The sequence below is a fragment of the Nerophis ophidion genome, linkage group LG07 (genome assembly GCF_033978795.1).
Source record: "Nerophis ophidion isolate RoL-2023_Sa linkage group LG07, RoL_Noph_v1.0, whole genome shotgun sequence".
NCBI classification, from domain to species: domain Eukaryota; kingdom Metazoa; phylum Chordata; class Actinopteri; order Syngnathiformes; family Syngnathidae; genus Nerophis; species Nerophis ophidion.
Window position 1 is genome coordinate 20,413,406 of NC_084617.1, and position 18,604 is coordinate 20,432,009.

At 43.5% G+C, this 18,604-nt stretch overlaps 1 protein-coding gene, 1 long non-coding RNA gene and 1 other non-coding gene across 3 annotated transcripts in view; 1 reads left to right on the plus strand and 2 right to left on the minus strand.

The window, feature by feature from the left end:
- shank1 (SH3 and multiple ankyrin repeat domains 1) overlaps positions 1 to 7,378 on the plus strand; it is a 201,159-nt gene extending 193,781 nt beyond the window's left edge. Inside the window, 4 exon segments of the mRNA XM_061905601.1 lie at positions 494 to 3,350; positions 3,352 to 3,903; positions 3,977 to 4,867; positions 5,166 to 7,378. Of these exon segments, the coding sequence (XP_061761585.1) occupies positions 494 to 3,350; positions 3,352 to 3,903; positions 3,977 to 4,867; positions 5,166 to 5,253 (4,388 nt within the window). The 3' untranslated portion in view covers positions 5,254 to 7,378.
- Positions 7,379 to 12,640: 5,262 nt separating this feature from the next.
- On the minus strand, positions 12,641 to 15,059 carry LOC133556022 (uncharacterized). Its single transcript, XR_009807434.1, has 3 exons — positions 14,945 to 15,059; positions 14,152 to 14,293; positions 12,641 to 12,942 (listed from the first exon to the last, which is right to left on the minus strand). It is a non-coding gene; the product is annotated as an uncharacterized LOC133556022 (long non-coding RNA).
- LOC133556928 (small nucleolar RNA SNORD88) lies at positions 14,362 to 14,452 on the minus strand. Its single transcript, XR_009807634.1, has one exon. It is a non-coding gene; the product is annotated as a small nucleolar RNA SNORD88 (small nucleolar RNA).
- Positions 15,060 to 18,604: the final 3,545 nt, after the last annotated feature.

The following is an 18,604-nucleotide window of genomic DNA, read 5'->3' on the forward strand; positions in this document are numbered from 1 at the left end:
CCACCTACTGATATGGAAGAGTATTACACAGTTACTCTGCCGATCTCTAGACAGCAGAGACACTCAACAACGGCACATTTGCGTATTATAATTACTGGTTCGCAAAAAATATTTTTAACCCAATTAGGTGAAATTATAATATCTCCCATGGCACACCAAACAATATCTCATGGTACACCAGTGTGCCGCGGCACAGTGGTTGAAAAACACTGGTCTACCACACCCTAAAAGTATTACTATAATAATTTATTTTCTGTTTTTTGTTTTATTTGGTCTATGCTCTGAGAAAAAAAATCAGTTATTCTGTCCAATATATTTTTGTTGATTATAACAAACTTTATAATACTGACTTCTGAAGACTTGAGGACTGATCAGGTCGATGGACAGGCAGATGAATACATCTTCACCGATCTTGTTGCCTTTATTGCGCTCCAGTCTAATAAAAAGTTTCATTTTATCCCATCTGAAATGTTATCTTCTTTTGTGGCTACAGGGGTTCTGGAGGAGGAGAGGCAGTTTCTGCATCCTCCAGCCATTAAGTTTGCTCGCAGTCTGTCAGTGCCTGGCCCGGACGACATCCCGCCGCCCCCAACCACGGCCCCGCCGGAGCCTCCCTTCTCTTCTGCTCCCCCCCTCGGTTGGAGAGCCAAGTCGTCTCAACAGCCCTCGGTGTCACAATCCACGGCCACCCCCTCGCACTACCAGCCGTATTCCCAGGCGGCAGTACACTTCACCCATGTCGGCCGGGAGAGGACTGGCGGTCCCGGTGCTGCCCCAGGTGGGGGAGCAGCAGTGGAACACACAGCTTTCTATTCCCACGTAGGCGCACATGCCGCCCAAAGCAGAATTACAACACGAAAAGTTGCGTCTACTGGGGAGCCTTCTGGAGGGTTCAAAGCAGCTGGTCTTAGAAGAGGCTACAACAGTGCCATTCCACAATCCAGCATTGCAACCGTTATGCCACAGCAACAACAACAAACAGGTCAGAGCCAACCGCAGAGAGCTGAGCGCAGTGCGGGAGGAGCAGGGGGTCCAAAAGGGGGCGCACGGAGAGGCAAAGGTCCTTTGATGAAACAATCAAAGGTGGAGGACTTGCGCGCCAACCAGGGCACACTGGGGGGAAAAGTGGAGAAAAGCTCCATCCCGATCCCCACCATCATCGTCAAGGCTCCCTCCACTAGCAGCAGTGGGCGCAGCAGCCAGGGCAGCAGCGTGGAGGCCGACGCGCCCGCATCAGGGGAAGCGGACGATGCCAAAACCCACGGCCCTCCTCCCCCTGCTCCAACTCCAGAGCCCCCTGCACCACCCTCCGTCCCCGCACCTCCGCCTCCATCATTTCCCTCCATGAGAGCCCAGGATGGGCTGGACTTCACCAGCCAGTTTGGAGCAGCTGTTGTTGGCGCGGCACGCAGGGACCGAGAGCGCTTTCTCCAAGCCCGTAGAAAGAGCGCCTCCTTGTTCATGTCTGCTGATGAGGACATGGTTCTCGGGGGGGATGAAGTAGGAGGACTAACACGAACTCACGTGTCCCAGCAGCAGCTAAACACACAAGAAAGTTCTTCATCTAAGCTAAGACCGTCAAAGTCCATCGATGAGGGCATGTTCTCTGGCGACACCTTCATCCACCACACCCGCAGCATGCCTCCAGCCTTTGGCTTACCCGAGTACTCCTCACCTGCCCATGACTATCAGCCCAAGTCTGTGCCTGCTGACCTGTACACTGCCACAGGAAGGCAGCCGCCGCCCCACTCCACCACCTTTATTCACCCCCTGACAGGAAAAGCTCTCGACCCCACATCACCGCTCGGCCTTGCCCTGGCAGCCAGAGAACGCGCTCTGCGGGATGACAGCAGGGTCAGAAGGGGGACGGAGCCCCCCTTCAGTCGCCAGATGTCCACTGTGGTCTTCCCTTCGTCTTCTGTCACCTCACAGCCGGTGTCTTCCTCCGCACAGTCTTCCAGCTCCTACTTAGTCACCTCTTCCTCTCTGGCTGCCACCACTCCTTCTGTCGGCCGCCCGCCTTCGCCAAGAATCCTCAGAGGGGTTGGGGGAGTCTGGGGTGAGGAGAGCGGTAGCGGAGTGGAAAGGGAACGGGAAGGGGGAGGAGCCCGCGAGGGACTAAGAGTTCGTTTCTCAGAGGACAAAACGGTCCACACGCACCACTACCAGTCTATGCCATATCAGCCCAGCTATAAGGAGCGGGAGCGGGAGGCCTCCAGGGAGCAAGAACGGGAGAAAGAGAGGGAAGGTTACATGAGGAGAGCGGACCAGGTAGCTAATGAGCAGGGATCCCAGCAGCCTCGACGACCCACATTTCTCAGGATGGAAAGTCAAACAGATGCCTACATCTTGTCCCGTACGACTCCCTCGACTACCAGTACTCAACAGGCAGTAAACACTACTGGGAACTCTGGCCTGATGGTCCTTCCTCCGCCCGCGCCCTCAGTGGACGCGGACGATGAGTTTGTCTACGCTGACCCCCTTCCCCCGCCATTAGAATTCGCAAACAGTTTCGACAGGGCAGTGTCAGGGTACTCGCAACGTCGACTTCTTCCAAACACAGCTAGCTCCACCCAACAGAGGGTCCCGCCTCCTCCGCCACCCCCGCCGCCTCCACCCACCCAAAAAGAACTGTTTGGAAGTGTGTTTCCCGCTCACACGCCGCTGCCCTCCCCCCAGGCAGGCGACTCTACCGCCTCTAGCCTCACCTCTTATGACAGCGAGGTAGCAAATCTGACTCAATCCGCTCCCTCGCCATCGCAGACTTCTCCCAACCCCCCTCCTCCCCCCTCACCCTCTACCTTACACCCCACATCAACAAGCGGACCCCGTCCCCCGCCTTCAGTGTCGCCGCCACCACCTCCCGGCTCCTATCACAGACCCTTGTCCGTGTCCCACCCCCACCACCTGTACAACAGCATGCATGCGCCAGGGCGCTCCTCGCCCACCCCACCCCCACTCACTGTAACGCCTCCCCCCGCTTATAGGGGACCCCCAGCACTTTCTACCACTGCTGCCGCATCTGCCCCTATGCGGGGCACCGCCTCATTTCCCACGACCACAAGCTGTGCCGCTACAACCACCGCTGCTGCCACCACAACAAGCACCTCCACTCAGCTCTACCACGAGCGAACGCACACCGCATACGCAACCCCCTCCGCCGCCATGCCAAACACACACAGAACGGGAGAGCGCCACCCTCCTACCCCCACTGCCAAGAAGGGAGAATCCCAGGAGACTGTGGTGGACTCTGGCATAGAAGAACTGGACAGCCGCAGCAGTAGCGACCACCACCTGGACAGCATCTTGGCTAATGTTCGGGGGGACCGGTTGGACCGAGGGGACAGAGGGGGGGGGACGTCTAGCAGGCGGGACTGTGGAATCGGGGGAACGAGGGGATTTTTTGGAATCGTACATGAGCTACCTGGATGGTCAAACCTTTGAAATGCAAAATGCCACAGCAGCAGTCTCCACCTACCCAAAAACCAACAGATTCAGGGAAGGGGGCCGCAGCAGTGAACTTCACAGACAGACCAGCACCGCCCCCGCCTCCTTCCACTCCCACCGGCGAAGAGGTGACCAAGTGGAGGAGGATGTCGAGGAGGGGGATGCCACAGAAGATGAAAGTGGGCAGGACGGGTATGGGGTGAGAGACATGCAGAATTTGGGACGTCCAAACTCACCTTATTTTGACCGCCCACGCACCCCTGAGAGGAATCCTCTCTGGGCTGAGGGTCAGATGGGCGGTGAAGGCGGGGGCCATTTTGGGTCGCTTTTAGAGGGGAAGAAGATTTACCCACCTGGGACGACCATGAAGCCAAACATAATCAATGAGCTGAGCAGCAAGCTGCAGCAAAGGACCAAGGACACCTGGAGCAGCCAGAGAGCGCTGAGCAGACACAGGTAGGCCTTGTTGTTGCATCATCACACACGCTTCTTGTCATGTTCTATTATCTATTCATTTCTGTCCCTACAGATTCTCAGAAGATTCCGCCTCTGCTCTGAGTCCCCCATCCGCTCGTTCACAGTCACCATCTCCGCTGTCTTTATCACAGCCTTCCTTGTGCCCGTCCCCGACCCCCGCCTCCCAGTACCCAAACTGGGGTCGGTCCCCGTCCCCTCAGCCCCAAGCTGCCTCTCAGCCCCCACGTCCTCATTCCCCGCTGTCCCCGACGTCTTACTCCCCCTACCCCACTTCCCCTAAACATCGACCCGTCTACCGGACCAAAGCGCTGGAATTCCAGTTCATCCCCAGTCGCGAGTCCCGCAAATCTGACTCTCACATACTCCAGCGCAGGCGGGCGCCCAGTCCACTCATCTCCCCGTCAGAGAGGCCCAAAGTGGGGCCGCCACGTCCGTCCTCCCTCCCTCTCCTCCCTACCTCTCCCCTGTACAGTGCCCTCTATGACCTGCGAGGTTCAATTACACCTCCCTCACCCGGTAACCCCCTGGGGGATCCCTACTTCTCACCTTCCCCGCCCCTCTTTGCCCCCTCTGGAGCCCCGCCTCCTCCAAACTCAACTTTAGTTGTCTCTCGCTCTCTTTCTCCCACCCACTTCCTGTCCGGCACTTCCTCTCCGCCCCTGCATCCGCGCCCTCCTCTCACCTGTCTGAGTTACCCCCATCTACCGCCCCCTTCCCCCACCAAGCCCTTCGCCTCCAAGCCACTGCCCTACTGGACCAAGTATGACGTGGCGGACTGGCTCGGGTACCTCAATCTGGGAGAGCACCGCGAGCGCTTCCTGGACAACGAGATCGACGGCACCCACCTGCCCTCCCTCACCAAGGATGACTATCTGGATTTAGGCGTGACCCGTGTCGGCCACCGCATGAACATAGAGCGGGCCCTGAGGTCTGTGATTGACAGGTACGGGTACAGCTTGACTGACGAGGGTGAGGTTGTCACTGTAGACAGTCGGCGTGGATGGTAGCTCGATCTTATTTGGTTTTTAACCTTCTTTCATGACATAAAACATATAATTATTGCAATTAGGGTAGGAGCTGAATCCCAATTTCCGTTAGTAGCCCTCCCCCTCTACCTTGAAAATCCAGGTGCCCGCCTTGCACATGGGCTGCGAGGTCAATTGGGATTCAGCTCAAATTAAAGCAAAGCTCCTAAAGCCCGTTATGGTTTTTTTTTATGCTTTTTGTTTTGGTGTCCTCAGGCTCTCCAGCAGCCCGTTCCCCGTTTCGGTCCTCTCGCCTCAGGACGGACAGTCCGAGGGGAGGCTGGACGATGGGAGTCGGAGCTGAAGTGGCGAGGGCGGGGAGTTAGTGAGGGCGGAAGGTTGCAACTGCTGATGCCTGCGGTGGATTTAACCAGGAAGTGGGAAACACAAGGACCGCCTCCGTCGTCCAAAACGCACACAAAGGTTGACGCCGTGACAGCGGCGAAGCAAAGGCAAGAGAGAAACGATCAAATTCCATCTTGCTTCCAGTCTTCAGGTCCTGTGACTCCACCACCGCCCCCAAACTGACGTGTCTATCACTTTTAACGACTGGTCACTGTATCACGTTGTAGCAAAAATAAGTGCCCAGACCGACAACATAAAAATGGTACACACACACACACACACACACTATACACGCCTGCATGCACACACACATCCAAGTGTATGGGACACCTACAGGTATATAGAATATAAATATATACATATGAATATTTGGGACTGCTTTCACTTGTTTGAAGGGACCCCCACGTGAAGGACTTCCTGTCTGTGCTCAAGGAGAGGGGCGGGGCTACAGGTGGGTTAAAAACTGCCAATGTGACCACCGGCTGCAGACCAATCCTGGAGGAGAGCGAACCGTTTTACTACTCGAATCGTTCCTACACTTTTTATCTGGAGCCTTGTTAGGAAAGACGCTCCATTTGATTTGACATTGCCGTCGTCGTCCTTACTGTTATTCCCACACCCGAAGATGACGCCGACACACAAATATGTACACAGGTATTTTTGTTGAGTTGCTTCCGGGTCAGACATTTGACGTCCTTTTTTTTTTTTTTCTCCGGTCTTCCGTTCATGCTTCAGTCTAGTTTGGACAGAGAATGATGTAAGACGCTGGCTTGTTTGGCCGAAACGCAGTAAAGGGCTCTCTCATGATACTTTTCCCGGCGCTAAAAACCTGTGGCTGTGTGAGAGCATGTTGCATTCACCAATAACAATAAGGACAATGAAGCTAATGTGGTTTTTGAATGGAAACGCTCCGAAGAATCTCGTCTTCCAAACGCCGCTTGAAAAGAAAAAGGCCTATTTTGTCTTTTATTAACTAACGCCTCTGCTTTCTATACAGTTTGAGCCCTCCTCTCGACAGCCGCTTCCATCTTGGCACCATTTTTTTTTGACCAGCATGTTTATGCAGAACCGTCCTGCTTTCATCAGCAGCTTCACACAAAGAGTTCATCATAAAAAAAAATATCTAAAAAATAGGAGAGACAGGTACCTTCTACTCACTCCTGCACCAACTCTACTTGCTTCCTAAAAGTTCTTTAACTTTTTGAGGCTCGACTGCATAGAAAGCAATTGTTTTTGTTAAGAGATAATAAAATATATGAACTGTGGAAAGATAAGTTACAATATATATAAATATAAATATATATACGGGATGTATATGTGATATGCATATACATATCTATGAATTCAAAATGTTTTAAGAGATGAATTGTTAGAATTATAATAAAGACACTCAAAGTTTTTCTCAGGTACTTAAGTTTTTTTGTACATTTTCATCCATAAAAAAAGTATTTTTGTAGACCTGTGACTTAGTATAATTTCCATATAATTTAATATTGTCTTAAATGTTGTTGATGAAAATGTTACAAATCTGCCAATACACATCACATGACTAAAATGGTGACGTTCGTGAACGAATAGTCTTTTTGAACGGCTCTCTCAGGGAACGATTAGAACCGTTAATGCACATGTAGCTGGACTTCAAATGTTTATTTGTATTCATTTTTTTTTTTTTTTGTTCATTGTTCTAAGGTAGTTCTAGTACAAGCATTATGTATTTTTCAGTGTGAGAAAAATTCTAAATGTTACTTTTTCAATGCATGGGTATATGGCACCCTCTAATGGAATGTTGACTGTAAAAAATAATTTCAGAATAATTTCAACAATTAACGAGATAAAAATTCTAATCCACATTTTAATTACGTGATTTTATTTGAAACAAGAATAAGAAAAACTGAATTTTGTTTTTCCCTTCCTTTAATGCAGGGGTAGGGAACCTATGGCTCTTCTGTTGACTGCATCTGGCTCCCAGATAAATTGATTGAAACTTTTATTAGTAGATTGCACAGTTCAGTACATATTCCGTACAATTGACCACTAAATTGTAACACCAGAATAAGTTTTTCAACTTGTTTAAGTCGGGGTCCATGTTAATCAAATCCACTGGGTCATTATTGTCACCGATGTCCCACTGGGTGTGAGTTTTCCTTGCCCTTATGTGGGCCTACCAAGGACGTCGTAGTGGTTTGTGCAGCCCTTTGAGACACTAGTGATTTAGGGCTATATAAGTAAACATTGATTGATTGATTGATGGTACATCTTAGCAGACATTGCGTAACACGATAAGTAATAAATAATTCCGCTGGTAATCACAGTTAAAGATAACGATCAAAATATGAAACAATCTCATTCATTTTAATTAGAGATGTCCGATAATGGCTTTTTTGCCGATATCCCGATATTGTCCAACTCTTAATTACCGATTCCTATATCAACCGATACTGATATATGCGGTCTTGGAATTAACACGTTATGCGTCGATTTGTTGTGATGCCTCGATGAATGCATTAAACAATGTAACTTTACCATGAATTGATTAACCCGGACCCCGACTTAAACAAGTTGAAAAACTTATTCGGGTGTTACCTTTTAGTGGTCAATTGTAGGAAATATGTACAGCACTGTGCAATCTACTAATAAAAGTTTCAATCAATCAGTTTTCCAAAATAAGAGAACAACTTCAACTCCAGTTATGAAAAAAATGCCAACATGGCACTGCCATATTTTTTTAAACATGCCTCAAAACAGCTTGGAATTTGGGACATGCTCTCCCTACAACTATGGGAAATACTATACTTTGACAAAGTGCATTATTTATAAAAAATGTTTATACATGCCTCAAAACAGCTACAAAAACAATGAAGGCACTCACCTTCAGTCCACCGTATACTAGGGCCTACATCTGTGTATTACCAGATATATACTAGGGCCTACATCTGTGTATTACCAGATATATACTAGGGCCTACATCTGTGTATTACCAGATATATACTAGGGCCTACATCTGTGTATTACCAGATATATACTAGGGCCTCCATCTAAGTATTACCAGGTATATACTAGGGCCTACATCTGTGTATTACCAGATATTTACTAGGGCCTACATCTGTGTATTACCAGATATATACTAGGGCCTACATCTGTGTATTACCAGATATATACGAGGGCCTCCATCTGTGTATTACCAGTTATGTACTAGGGCCTACATATGTGTATTACCAGATATATACTAGGGCCTCCATCTGTGTATTACTAGATATCTACTAGGCCCTACATCGGTGTATTACCAGATATACTGTATACTAGGGCCTACATCTGTGTATTACCAGATATATACTAGGGCCTGCATCTGCGTATTACCAGATATATACTAGGGCCTACATCTGTGTATTACCAGATATATACTAGGGCCTCCATCTAAGTATTACCAGGTATATACTAGGGCCTACATCTGTGTATTACCAGATATCTACTAGGCCCTACATCGGTGTATTACCAGATATACTGTATACTAGGGCCTACATCTGTGTATTACCAGATATATACGAGGGCCTCCATCTGTGTATTACCAGTTATGTACTAGGGCCTACATATGTGTATTACCAGATATATACTAGGGCCTACATCTGTGTATTACTAGATATCTACTAGGCCCTACATCGGTGTATTACCAGATATACTGTATACTAGGGCCTACATCTGTGTATTACCAGATATATACTAGGGCCTGCATCTGCGTATTACCAGATATATACTAGGGCCTACATCTGCGTATTACCAGATATATACTAGGGCCTACATCTGTGTATTACCAGATATGTACTAGGGCCTACAGCTGTGTATTACCAGATATCTACTAGGCCCTACATCGGTGTATTACCAGATATACTGTATACTAGGGCCTACACCTGTGTATTACCAGATATATACTAGGGCCTACATCTGTGTATTACCAGATATATACTAGGGCCTACAACTGTGTATTACCAGATATATACTAGGGCCTACATCTGTGTATTACCAGATATATACTAGGGCCTCCATCTAAGTATTACCAGGTATATACTAGGGCCTACATCTGTGTATTACCAGATATCTACTAGGCCCTACATCGGTGTATTACCAGATATACTGTATACTAGGGCCTACATCTGTGTATTACCAGATATATACTAGGGCCTCCATCTGTGTATTACCAGTTATGTACAAGGGCCTACATCTGTGTATTACCAGATATATACTAGGGCCTCCATCTGTGTATTACTAGATATCTACTAGGCCCTACATCGGTGTATTACCAGATATACTGTATACTAGGGCCTACATCTGTGTATTACCAGATATATACTAGGGCCTGCATTTGCGTATTACCAGATATATACTAGGGCCTACATCTGCGTATTACCAGATATATACTAGGGCCTACATCTGTGTATTACCAGGTATGTACTAGGGCCTACATCTGTGTATTACCAGATATCTACTAGGCCCTACATCGGTGTATTACCAGATATACTGTATACTAGGGCTTACATCTGTGTATTACCAGATATATACTAGGGCCTACATCTGTGTATTACCAGATATATACTAGGGCCTACATCTGTGTATTACCAGATATATACTAGGGCCTCCATCTGTGTATTACCAGTTATGTACTAGGGCCTACATCTGTGTATTACCAGATATATACTAGGGCCTCCATCTGTGTATTACTAGATATCTACTAGGCCCTACATCGGTGTATTACCAGATATACTGTATACTAGGGCCTACATCTGTGTATTACCAGATATATACTAGGGCCTGCATCTGCGTATTACCAGATATATACTAGGGCCTACATCTGCGTATTACCAGATATATACTAGGGCCTACATCTGTGTATTACCAGGTATGTACTAGAGCCTACATCTGTGTATTACCAGATATCTACTAGGCCCTACATCGGTGTATTACCAGATATACTGTATACTAGGGCTTACATCTGTGTATTACCAGATATATACTAGGGCCTACATCTGTGTATTACCAGATATATACTAGGGCCTACATCTGTGTATTACCAGATATGTACTAGGGCCTACATCTGTGTATTACCAGATATCTACTAGGCCCTACATCGGTGTATTACCAGATATACTGTATACTAGGGCTTACATCTGTGTATTACCAGATATATACTAGGGCCTACAACTGTGTATTACCAGCTATATACTAGGGCCTACATCTGTGTATTACCAGATATATACTAGGGCCTCCATCTAAGTATTACCAGGTATATACTAGGGCCTACATCTGTGTATTACCAGATATCTACTAGGCCCTACATCGGTGTATTACCAGATATACTGTATACTAGGGCCTACATCTGTGTATTACCAGATATATACTAGGGCCTCCATCTGTGTATTACCAGTTATGTACTAGGGCCTACATCTGTGTATTACCAGGTATATACTAGGGCCTCCATCTGTGTATTACTAGATATCTACTAGGCCCTACATCGGTGTATTACCAGATATACTGCATACTAGGGCCTACATCTGTGTATTACCAGATATATACTAGGGCCTGCATCTGCGTATTACCAGATATATACTAAGGCTTCCATCTGTGTATTACCAGATATATACTAGGGCCTACATCTGTGTATTACCAGATATCTACTAGGCCCTACATCGGTGTATTACCAGATATACTGTATACTAGGGCCTACACCTGTGTATTACCAGATATATACTAGGGCCTACATCTGTGTATTACCAGATATATACTAGGGCCTACATCTGTGTATTACCAGTTATATACTAGGGCCTACATCTGTGTATTACCAGATATATACTAGGGCCTACATCTGTGTATTACCAGATATATACTAGGGCCTACACTGTATATTACCAGATATTTACTAGGGCCTACATCTGTATATTACCAGATATTTACTAGGGCCTACATCTGTGTATTACCAGATATATACTAGGGCCTACATCTGTGTATTACCAGATATATACTAGGGCCTTACATCAGTGAATTACCAGATATATACTAGGGCCTACATCAGTGAATTACCAGATATATACTAGGGCCTACATCTGTGTATTACCAGATATACTAGGGCCTACACTGCATATTACCAGATATTTACTATGGCCTACATCTGTGTATTACCAGATATATACTAGGTCCTACATCAGTGAATTACCAGATATATACTAGGGCCTACATCTGTGTATTACCAGATATACTAGGGCCTACACTGTATATTACCAGATATTTACTAGGGCCTACATCTGTATATTACCAGATATTTACTAGGGCCTACATCTGTGTATTACCAGATATATACTAGGGCCTACATCTGTGTATTACCAGATATATACTAGGGCCTTACATTAGTGAATTACCAGATATATACTAGGGCCTACATCAGTGAATTACCAGATATATACTAGGGCCTACATCTGTGTATTACCAGATATACTAGGGCCTACACTGTATATTACCAGATATTTACTATGGCCTACATCTGTGTATTACCAGATATATACTAGGTCCTACATCAGTGAATTACCAGATATATACTAGGGCCTACATCTGTGTATTACCAGATATATACTAGGGCCTACATCTGTGTATTACCAGCTATATACCACTCCGTACACAGGCGTTTCAAAAAGTCATTAATTTCACTTTTTGTAACATACCGATAATTTCCGATATTACATTTTAAAGCATTTATCGGCCGATATCGGACATCTAATTTTAGTCCATCCATTTTCCAACGCTTAATCCCTTTGGGGTGCTGGTGCCTTTATCAGCTACAATCGAGGTACACCCTGGACAAGTCACTCCATCAGAGCTAATTCTAATTTCATCCATCCGTTTTCTACCAAACCAGTTCAATAAATCGCATTAATGGTAAGATTTTACTTGCTTCAGAAAAACAATGTTATTTAAGAGAATGACATAACCTAAAAATGCACGCATTTAGTTGTATTCAGTGTTAAAATATATGGCTCATGGAAATACAATTTTATTTGGCTTTCGTGGCTCTCAGCCCAAAAAAAGTTCCCAACCCTTGCTTTAATGTATAATAAAAAAGCTAGCCTGCTTGTACAGCTTGAAAAAAAATTCTCAAAATGTAAAATTTTTTCCCACTCATTTACATATCCAATTTAGGACTCATTGCATTTTTGCAATACTTAAACATTTAATTTTCATGTGCAGAAACATTTCTCACCTCAATTACTTAGAATGTCTCTGCTTCTTGCATTCAATTTCCATTTTTCCTTAAGTCAACTATATGGAATATATCAATATGTGCGCTACAAGAAACTTCAAGTGTATATTTAGCAAGGTTTTTATTAGAAAAATAATTGGCATTCATCTTGTACACAACTGTAGTCTGCATAAACGTGTCCTGAGGCCTCTGCTTAGACAGGCAAGTCTTGGGGAGCCCCACCCCTCATCGGTCCTGGAGGAGCTCAGTCATCTTTGCAGGGCCCACCCATGTGGCTCCTTAAGGTCTTGTCCAACAAGTCCCTCTCAGAGGCTTGGGTCCAGGTCAGTGCCTGCGTGTTGGTTCTTTGATAGCTGACCTAGGTCTGACCAATCACCTTGGAACTAACATTTGCAGGAGATCCCAGACCTAAAAAGAAAACAAACATGATCTAAAGCAGGGGTCACCAACCTTTTTGAAACCAAGAGCTACTTCGGTACTGATTAATGCAAAGGGCTACCAGTTTGATACACACTTAAATAGCCATAAATAGCCAATTTGCTCAATTTACCTTTAATAAATAAATCTATATAAAAAAATGGGTATTTCTGTCCGTCATTCCGCCGTACATTTTTGTTCTTTTTAGGGAAAGTTTTTTTTGTAGAGAATGATGAAAAAACAATTGAAAAGTTTAAAAGAGGAGAAAACACGAAATAAAAATTTAATTTTTAAACAATTTATCTTCAATTTCGACTTTAAAATTCAAAATTCAACTGAAAGTTTTTTTGAAAAAACACCTCATTCAAATCTTTTTGAAAAAGTTAAATAAAAAAGAACATATGGAACATTAGTAATTTTTCCTGATTAAAATGTATTTTAGAGTTTTGATGACATGTTTTAAATAAGTTAAAATCCAATCTGTACTTTGTTAGAACAGCAAATTGTTAATTCTTCTAAATTTTCCATAACATAAATGTTAAAATAAATTCAAAAGACTTTGAAATAAGATTTAAATTTGATTCTACAGATTTTCTAGATTTGCCAGAATATTTTTTAAATTTTAATAAATTTGAAGAAATATTTCACCAATATTGTTCGTCGAAAAAACAGAAGATAAATTGAATTAAATTAAAAACGTATTCTTTACAATAAAACAAATATATTTACTTGAACATTGATTTAGATTCTCAGAAAAGGGAAAGAAATTTAAAAAGGTATGTTTAAAAATCAGAATCATTTTTAAGGTTGTATTTTTTCTCTAAAATTGTCTTTCTGAAAGTTATAAGAAGCAAAGTAAAATATAAATGAATTTAAACAAGTGAAGACCAAGTCTTTAAAATATTTTATGGGATTTTCAAATTCTATGAGTTTTGTCTCTTAAAATTAAAAATGTCGAGCAAAGCGAGACCAGCTTGCTAGTAAATAGAATTTAAAAAAGAGAGGCAACTCACTGGTAAGTGCTGCTATTTGAGCTATTTTTAGAACAGGCCAGCGGGCTAATCAACTGGTCCTTACAGGCTACCTGGTGCCCACGGGCACCGCGTTGGTGACCCCTGATCTAAAAACAGAGTGTCTAACTGTGCTGTGTGTAACAGATGTTCTGAGCAGAAGTCACTCCATGACCGCTTCTAAACTCACCTTCACGGTCCGGTGATCCGACCTGGCAACTGAAGACCAGGCCCTGAGGTACGCCACACTCCACCCAGCACATGTTGCACCAGACCCAGCTGCTGCCACCTGGCCACTGGCAGATGGTCCCATGTGGATCTTCGGGGAAGCTCTGCAAACATATTTGCATAACTGTTAAGAACCACATCAAATCCTGAACGTCGACTTTAGAGTCTGGCGAGTCTCCTCAGACTCTTTGGCTTGTCAGGGCCAAAGATGCACGTTGTCCGCATGTGGTTTCAGAGCCCAGTGCACGTCATCAGAAGAGATTGTTGCAAATATGCTAACGCTCCTTAAGAACTACACACTCATCTTTATGATAACATCTTATATTATAATGAAATATTGTTGAAGTTTGTAAGTTAGTAGTCAAACTGTGCTTTCCAGTTGGCAGGGAGAGGAAGCATGCCCATATAAGGCAAATGTGTGGCATGCAGGTGGAGCAAGCTAGCAAGCTAACCACGTGCGCAAAAGGACCTGCTAAACTTCACCAGACCGCCTGTGGAAAGAGGGCAATTTAGCGTTGCCTTGTAGTAAGAATACCAACAAGAACATATTAGAATAGTCTACATTGAATCAGCATCAACGGAAATGTGCGTTTATTACGGCTGGTCGATTAAGTAAAAATAAATAAAAACAATTGTTTTTTGTTTTTTTTAAGATTTACATATTAAATATAAACTGATTCTGATATTTTAAATGACAAGTCTTTATTCTTAATCTGAAACACAACAACGCTGATTCATTTAAACATAGTTCTTACCTCTCCTTGCTGATCCCCATGAGCGAAATGAACGAGGGGCTGCCTGCTGCTTCTTTTTAAAGACGTAGCCAACTTCCTGTTGGTGTTTCTACGCTATACTGCCACCGTGTGGTGCGGAGGCCGTATCACCCTATATTGTTTTTGTTGTTCGACTTGGACTTCCTATTATTGCCATTCAAATTTGAACATTACAGTACAGGTAAGAGCCGACATTTCGTTGCATTAGCTCGTTGTAGTGCAGGATAAAAGAGCAATAAGGTGCAGAAATAAATACATAGATTGGTGTACAGATAAACATATTACTATGAATTGATCAATCAATCAATCAATGTTTATTTATATAGCCCCAAATCACAAATGTCTCAAAGGACTGCACAAATCATTACGACTACAACATCCTCCGAAGAACCCACAAAAGGGCAAGGAAAACTCACACCCAGTGGGCAGGGAGAATTCACATCCAGTGGGACGCCAGTGACAATGCTGACTATGAGAAACCTTGGAGAGGACCTCAGATGTGGGCAACCCACCCCCCCCCCCTCTAGGGGACCGAAAGCAATGGATATCGAGCGGGTCAAACATGATACTGTGAAAGTTCAATCCATAGTGGCTCCAACACAGCCGCCAGAGTTCAGTTCAAAGCGGATCCAAGACAGCAGCGAGAGTCCCGTCCACAGGAGACCATCTCAAGCGGAGGCGGATCAGCAGCGTGGAGATGTCCCCAATCGATACAGGCGAGCGGTCCATCCTGTGTCCCGACGAGCGGTCCATCCTGGGTCTCGACTCTGGACATCCATGGTCATCGGACCGGACCCCCTCCAAAAGGGAGGGGGGGACATAGGAGAAAGAAAAGAAGCGGCAGATCAACTGGTCTAAAAAGGAGGTCTATTTAAAGGCTAGAGTATACAGATGAGTTTTAAGGTGAGACTTAAATGCTTCTACTGAGGTAGCATCTCGAACTGTTACCGGGAGGGCATTCCAGAGTACTGGAGCCCGAACGGAAAACGCTCTATAGCCCGCAGACTTTTTTTGGGCTCTAGGAATCACTAATAAGCCGGATTCCGACTTAAACAAGTTGAAAAACTTATTGGGATGTTACCATTTAGTGGTCAATTGTACGGAATATGTACTGCACTGTGAAATCTACTAATAAAAGTTTCAATCAATCAATCAATTGGATATTAAACATTAAATATGTATGTTGTACAGTTACCGGTATTTCAATTTGACAAATTATACGTCCCAGCCTAAGTTCTCGTTATACCCTCTTGGGCAGTGGTCCCCAACCACCGGGCTGCGGCTCGATTGGTTCCGGGCTGCAGAATAATTTTTTATTAATTTAGATTTAAAAAAAATGTATACAGCATGTATATTTTTTATATAATCAATATAAAAAACACAAGATACACTTACAATTAGTGCACCAACCCAGAAAAACTCCCTTTTTCATGACAAATGATCAAGCGTTGACCGGTCCGCAGCTACAAAAAGGTTGAGGACCACTGCTCTTGGGAACCCCTGCAGTGGAGATGTGTTTTTCTTCTAATAATATAATATAAGACATAATAATAATCAGAGGTGGGTAATCATGTGCTAAATGTACTGTTACATTTATTTAAGACCTATTCAGTGGCCTAGTGGTTAGAGTGTCCGCCCTGAGATCGGTAGGTAGTTCAAAACCTGGCCGAGTCATGCCAAAGACTATAAAAAAAATGGGACCCATTACCTCCCTGCTTGGCACTCAGCATCAAGGGTTATAATTGGGGGTTAAATCACCATAAATGATTCCCGGGCGCGGCACCGCTGCTGCTGACTGCTCCCCTCACTTCCCAGGGGGTGATCAAGGGTGATGGGTCGAATGCAGAGGACAAATTTCACCACACCTAGTGTGTGTGTGTGTGACAATCATTGGTACTTTTTTATTTTTTAACTTGAACTTTTTGTATACATTTAACTTGACAAAATTGTTTTAATGCAACATATGTTTTACTTTTAGTTGTGTATTTAAAGAGACAGTGTACATGGATGAACACAATAACATAAAATGTGTAAATATGCCGGATTGTAGCAAGGATGCTAATTTGCATCTGCACTTGATTTGAGTATTTTTTTGAAGAAAGAGACTGTACTTTTACTTTGTTGTATTGAGCGTCATTGCGATCGCTACATTTATTGGTACCATCATTATGTTTCTTTTGCTTGCAAATATGTATTCATTGGCTGGTTAGACTTTTTCCAGTGGGCACTGTCACATGACTCCATTTCACCATTCAAACAGAGCCAGGCAGTCACATGACTACACTCTGTAAAAAGTGACATGACGTCATAACTCTTCGACGTTTACTTACAGCAGGGGTGTCCAAAGTGCGGCCCGCAGGTAATTTTTTAACGGCCCCACGGCACATTTTAAAAATACGATTGAAATATTTTTAAAACGTAAAAAGTGATATATTGGAGCAAACGGGTGAAATGTAACAAGAAAATTTTGCAATGTTTACTCTAATAACACAACGCTGCCATGCAGGCTGTTTCTTTCTTTAAAAAACAATAATGAATCAAAATCAATGTCATTATGAGTTATTGACCTATTCAATGCTCCAATTACATCACGTTAAATTTTCCACTTCGGAATATTTTTTGCATATTTTGTGTTTGCCATATAAAAAAACTGAGCTGTTTTTTTTTTAAAGAAGGGCCTAAAATGAACAAACAAAAAACATAAACAACAATAAAACTTATTAATTGACAGATAGATCTCAAGTTGATCATGAGATTATTGTGTTAAAAGTAAACAGTAAAAAAAAATGTATAATTCATTTTCTAACGCTTTAATGAGTAGGACCCTTTTGGATTCCAAATAATTTTAGTGTGATTTGTTTTTAAGTGTCATTGCTCAAAAAATAATAGTTAATTAAAATCAATGGTGTTATGAGTTATTTACCTTTTTAATGCTCCAATTATTATATAATCTCAAATATTCCACTTAAAAAAATTATTGGGTGAAAATATTGCATATTTTGTGATTTTTCCATTAAAAAAACCTTTTTTTTCGTGACAAAAAGAGCATACAACTTAAATATTTAAAATCATTATATTGACGGATAGACCTAATGTGGATCTAGAGATTTAAAACTTGAATAATAATAAAAAAATTATAATGAATAATGACACATATTTAATATTTTTTTGACCAAAACCCCTTGGGGTCCCTGAGATCAAGCCTGCGTGGAGGCCGAAATGTATATTTGTTATACATATATTGTATTGTTTTTTAAAATAAAAAATATCAAAATGGCCCCCACTTGCTTTAATTTTTCAGTGTGCGGCCCTCAGTGGATAAAGTTTGGACACCCCTGACTTACAGTGTGAAAAATAACATTTATATAATCATGTGTGTTAGTAGAAATCTTCACAATTCAGCCTTCAATAATTCAACTTACCATGCAAGAAAACATGTTGCGGGAAATTGTAGATTTTTAAAAAATGTTTTAGCTAGCATATGCTAACATTAGCCCTGTTATGATGTCATATGTGATTTTAAAATGTGCATTTTTGTAGTACATCCTGTAGTTGTGTCACACACACACACACACACACACACACACACACACACACACACACACACACACACACACACACACACACACACACACAAACACC